The 4,525-nt window shown below is 61.0% G+C and overlaps 1 protein-coding gene across 1 annotated transcript; it reads left to right on the forward strand.

Moving 5' to 3' along the window:
• Nucleotides 1-2,238: 2,238 nt before the first annotated feature.
• LOC140464207 (perforin-1-like) lies at nt 2,239-4,251 on the forward strand. Its single transcript, XM_072559056.1, is given in 4 exon segments — nt 2,239-2,309; nt 2,311-3,678; nt 3,680-3,814; nt 3,816-4,251. Coding segments are annotated over 4 exon segments (1,737 nt in total). The 5' UTR covers nt 2,239-2,264; the 3' UTR covers nt 4,005-4,251.
• Nucleotides 4,252-4,525: the final 274 nt, after the last annotated feature.

Consider the following 4,525-nt stretch of genomic DNA (forward strand, 5'->3'; position numbering starts at 1 on the left):
TCCCTGGGAGTGTTTGATGGGGGGGACAGTGTAGAAGGAGCTTTACTCTGTATCTAACCCCGTGCTGTCCCTGTCCCTGGGAGTGTTTGATGGGGGGACAGTATAGAGGAGCTTTACTCTGTATCTAACCCCGTGCTGTCCCTGTCCCTGGGAGTGTTTGATGGTGGGGACAGTATAGAGAGAGCTTTACTCTGTATCTAACCCCGTGCTGTCCCTGTCCCTGGGAGTGTTTGATGGGGGGGACAGTGTAGAGGGATCTTTATTCTGTACCTAACCTCGTGCTGTCCCCGTCCTGGGAATGTTTGATGGGGGTACAGTGTAGAGGGAGCTTTAGTCTGTATCTAACCCCGTGCTGTCCCTGTCCCTGGGAGTGTTTGATGGGGGACAGTGTAGAGGGAGCTTTACTCTGCCTCTAACCCCGTGCTGTCCCTGTCCCCTGTCCCTGGTATAACCCTGGATTCTCCAGTCTCTCCCTGTCACTAATCTGCTCCATTCCAGGCTCCATCCTGAAAAATCCCCTCTATCCCCCAAATCCCACTCCCTGCCCCTGTTCCTGGACATGGGATTGAGAGCTGGATGAAGAGGGGTCTGTGTAGAATAGACTGGCATGGCTTCAAGTATCTTGGATTGGCTGAATGAACAACATATTTAAAGAGAGAGAGAGAGTGAGAGAGAGAGACTGGTTGGAGGGGGGAGAGAGAGAGAGAGAGAGACTGGGGTGAGAGAACGAGAGAGAGTGAGTTAGAGAGATGAGGGAGGCGAGAGAGAGGCTGTTAGCAAAAGAGAGAGAGAGAGATTGGGTGGGGGATGAAGGGTGGTGGGGAGGGGGTAGAGTTTGTGTGTGTGTGTGTGTGTGTGTGTGTGTGTGTGTGTGAGAGAGAGAGAGAGAGACTGGGGGGGGGGGGGGGGGGGGGGGGGGGGAGAGAACGAGAGAGACCAGGGAGGGGGGAGAGAGACTGGGCAGAAAGAGAGAGAGAGGAGGGAGAGAGAGAGAGAGGAGAAAGAGAGACTGGGGTGAGGGAATGAGTGGATAGACTAGGGAGGAGAGAGAGGCTGGGAGTAAAGACAGAGAGAGAGAGACTGGGTGGGGGATCGGGGAGAGAGAGAGAGAGAGGACGGAGGAGAGAGGGAGACTGAGATGAGAGAATGAAAGAGAGACTTGGGAGAAGAGAGACTGGGAGGAAACAGTACTTGAGACTGGAGGGAGGGAGGGAGGGAGGGAGTGAGATAGAGAACAGAGGGAGGAGAGAGAGACTGGGGTGGGAGAATGTGAGAGAGATTAGGGAGGATGAGAGAGAGACTGGGAGGAAACAGAGAGAGAGAAAGATACTGGGTGGTGGGGGGAGAGAGATAGAGACAGAGAGAGAGGAGGGGTGAGGTAGAGAGAGAGAGAGAGAGAGAAGAGAGTTTGTGAGGGAGACATAGAGAGAGATAGAGTAGGGTGGAAGGAGAGCGAGAAACCGCGGGGGGGGAGGAGAGAGAGAGAGAGAGACAGACAGACAGACACAGAGAGTGGGAGAGAGTTTCTGTTTGTAAAGGGACCCTGACCAAGAGTCTCTGAAGTAAATATTTTCCCACTCTCTCCCTGTTAACTGCTCCAACTCCTGATGTTAGATGGGATTTTGATTCCCTCTGTCCCCTCCCGGAGTTCCACCCTGGGACACACCCCTCCCATGTGCTGTTGTTTCCTCAAACCCAACACCCAATCCCCATCCAGCCCTGCCCTCTCATTGACCCCCTTACCCATCCAGTGCCAACCCATGCCAACTTGGTGCAAAGCACCAGTGCCCTCCAAGTAGACAGCTGAACCTTCAAAAAGCCCCTTTCCCATAACGTTAAGCCAATCAGATTGTCTTCATCCAAGACCTCCCCTTTTCTTAATGCTCATAAAACTGCCGATCCAAGGGGGAGGCAGAGAGGGAATCAAATCGGGAAGGGAATGTTCAACCTGCTTAGCATTTTGACACGTTGTCAAAATAGGCCAACTTCCAGTGGGAAAAGTCCCCCTAGTACCCCTCCATGGGCTCATACAATCTGTCAGTCCAGCAAACCGATCCCTCCCCTTCACAGCTGTGCAAACAACCCGCTCCAGAGCTAAGCCCGTTTCCGTGCTCTGGAGGTGACTTTCCGATGGGAACTGGGGTGGGATGTGGGTGACGGTGGAGGGGGAGGGGCTGCATTTAAGAAAGTAAGTGATAGTGAGATTCTTTCTCTCTCTCTTTCTCCACCCCCGGACACCTCAACCCAGGTCCCTGATTGACCGCATGTTGGGTGCCACGATGCCTGGGAGACTGCCGAGACCAGCTGCCCCCCCCCCTCGTCTGCCTCCTGCTGCTCAGCCTGGCCGCCCGGGGTGCCCGCGGGGTGTGCGAGACGGGCAGTGCCCACGAGTGCCAGGCGGCCGAGTTTGTGCCCGGCGCCCAGCTGGCGGGGGAGGGCTACGACGTGGTGACCCTGCGGACCACTGGGGCCTTCGTGGTGGACGTGGACGCCTGGCGCAACGCCAACGGCAGCTGCATGCTGTGCCGCAATGGGCTGCTGGGCGGCGCGCGGCAGCGGCTGCCCCTGGCGCTGGTAGACTGGCGCGCCCAGAGCTCCTGCCGTCGTGCCCTCTCCAGCCAGCTCTACCGCTCGGCCGCCGAGCTGGTGGAGACCGCCGACTCCGCCCTCACCAACGACTGGCGGGCGGACCTCCGCCTCCCGGTCCGGCCGAACGCCGGCGTCCAACTGGTGCTGGCTGGCTCCCATTCCAAGGTGGTGACGTTCGGCACTGACCGCGCCAGGAGCGACCGCTACAGTTTCACCAGCCAAGGGTTCCAGTGCCTCTACTACCGCTACCGGGTGAGGGAGCAGCCGCCGCTGGCGCCCGACTTTGACCGCGCCCTCACCCACCTGCCCGGCGAGCTGACCAATGCCAGCCGCCCCCTCTACCGCCAGCTGGTGGCCACGTACGGCACACACTACCTCCGTTCGGTGCAGCTGGGCGGCAGCCTGAGGGATGTCACGGCCTTCCGCACCTGCAAGTTGGCATCGGGGGGCTTCACGGCCGAGGAGGCGAAGGACTGCCTGAAGCTAGAAGCCACGGCCACGGTGGAAGGGGTGGTCAACGCCGGGGCCGGCTTCAACCGCTGCCGGGAGATGGCGCGGTCCCTGGGTGGCGCGGCCAAGGTCCACCAGGTCTTGGGCGACCGGGAGACGGTGGTGAGGGGCGGGCGGGCCCAGCAGGGCCGGGACCTCTTCTTTGGCGCCGGGGGCGCGGCGGTCTTTGCCCGCTGGGCTGACAGCCTGCCCGCCCAGCCGGGTGCCGTGAGCTACGCCCTGGCGCCCCTGCACCACCTGCTGCCCGCGAGCCACCCGGCGCGGGAGAGCCTGCGGCGCTACCTGGGCGAGTACGTGGGTGCCAACGCCCTCCTCCAGCAGTGCGGGCGGGGCGTCCCCTGCCCGGCCGGCTCCTACCGCGACCCGCGCCGCCCGTGCTCCTGCCTGTGCCGGGAGGGCGGGGGGTTGGACCGGAGCTGCTGCCCGCGGGAGAAGGGGCTGGGCCGCCTGGTGGTCACGGTCAAGGAGGGCCGGGACCTCTGGGGGGACGTTTTCTCGGGCACCGACGGCTACGCGGTGGTCAGGTACGGCCAGGCGCAGGCCAGGACGCCCGTGGTGTGGAACAACAACAACCCCAACGTGGGACGCGGAACTCGACCTGGGGACGGTGCAGCTGACCAGTGGGCACCGCCTCACCGTGGAGGTGTGGGACAGCGAGAGGCGGGGGCGCGACGATCTCCTGGGATCCTGCCAGCGGCCCCAACTCACCGCCGGTGTCCAATCCGCAAGTCTGCTACCTCAAGTATGGCAAGGTGTCCTACGCGGTCTCGCTGACCTGCCTCCCCCACCTAGGGGGCTCCACCTGCCAGGATTACGCGCCCCGGCCTGACGGCACAGCCTTCGGCCCGCTCCTGCCTGCCGCCCGCCCCAGCAGGACCCCCCCCCTTGCCGTGGTCTACCCTTGACCCCGTGTCCTGCACCCCTGCCGCATCACCACCAAAGCGCAGCGTCCCACCCTCACCTCCCCAAAGCAGCTTTGGCGCAGCCGTGCGGCATGGCAAGCCTTGCCCCACCCCCGCCCCACTCTCAGGGAACCTCGGCGGTGTTTCACAACCCCCTCCCCCCACACTTAAGCTCCACTTTGGTATTGTCCAATTGACCCTCTGTGTGAACTTCTCTTGTCCAATAAATGTGTTTGCATGACCATTTAGCCTGCAGCATCTTTGGCACACCAGCGTGGCATGGCAGACCTTGCCCTTCCCCCACACTTTTGGGGAACCTCAGAGCCCTTTTGCGACCCCTCCGCCCTACTCACCCCCCCCCCCCTTAAGTTGGTTAAGCATGGTATCGTCCAGTTGACCCTCTGTGTGAACTTATCTTTTCCAATAAATGTGATTGAGCAACAATTTAGCCTGCGGTGTGCATTCAGTCTGCGCTGGTGGGGTGTTGGGTTTGGGGAGGTGAGAAGCCAGAGATGATTTCAGAT

This window comes from Chiloscyllium punctatum, chromosome 39, assembly GCF_047496795.1.
Source record: "Chiloscyllium punctatum isolate Juve2018m chromosome 39, sChiPun1.3, whole genome shotgun sequence".
Classification (NCBI taxonomy): Eukaryota; Metazoa; Chordata; class Chondrichthyes; order Orectolobiformes; family Hemiscylliidae; genus Chiloscyllium; species Chiloscyllium punctatum.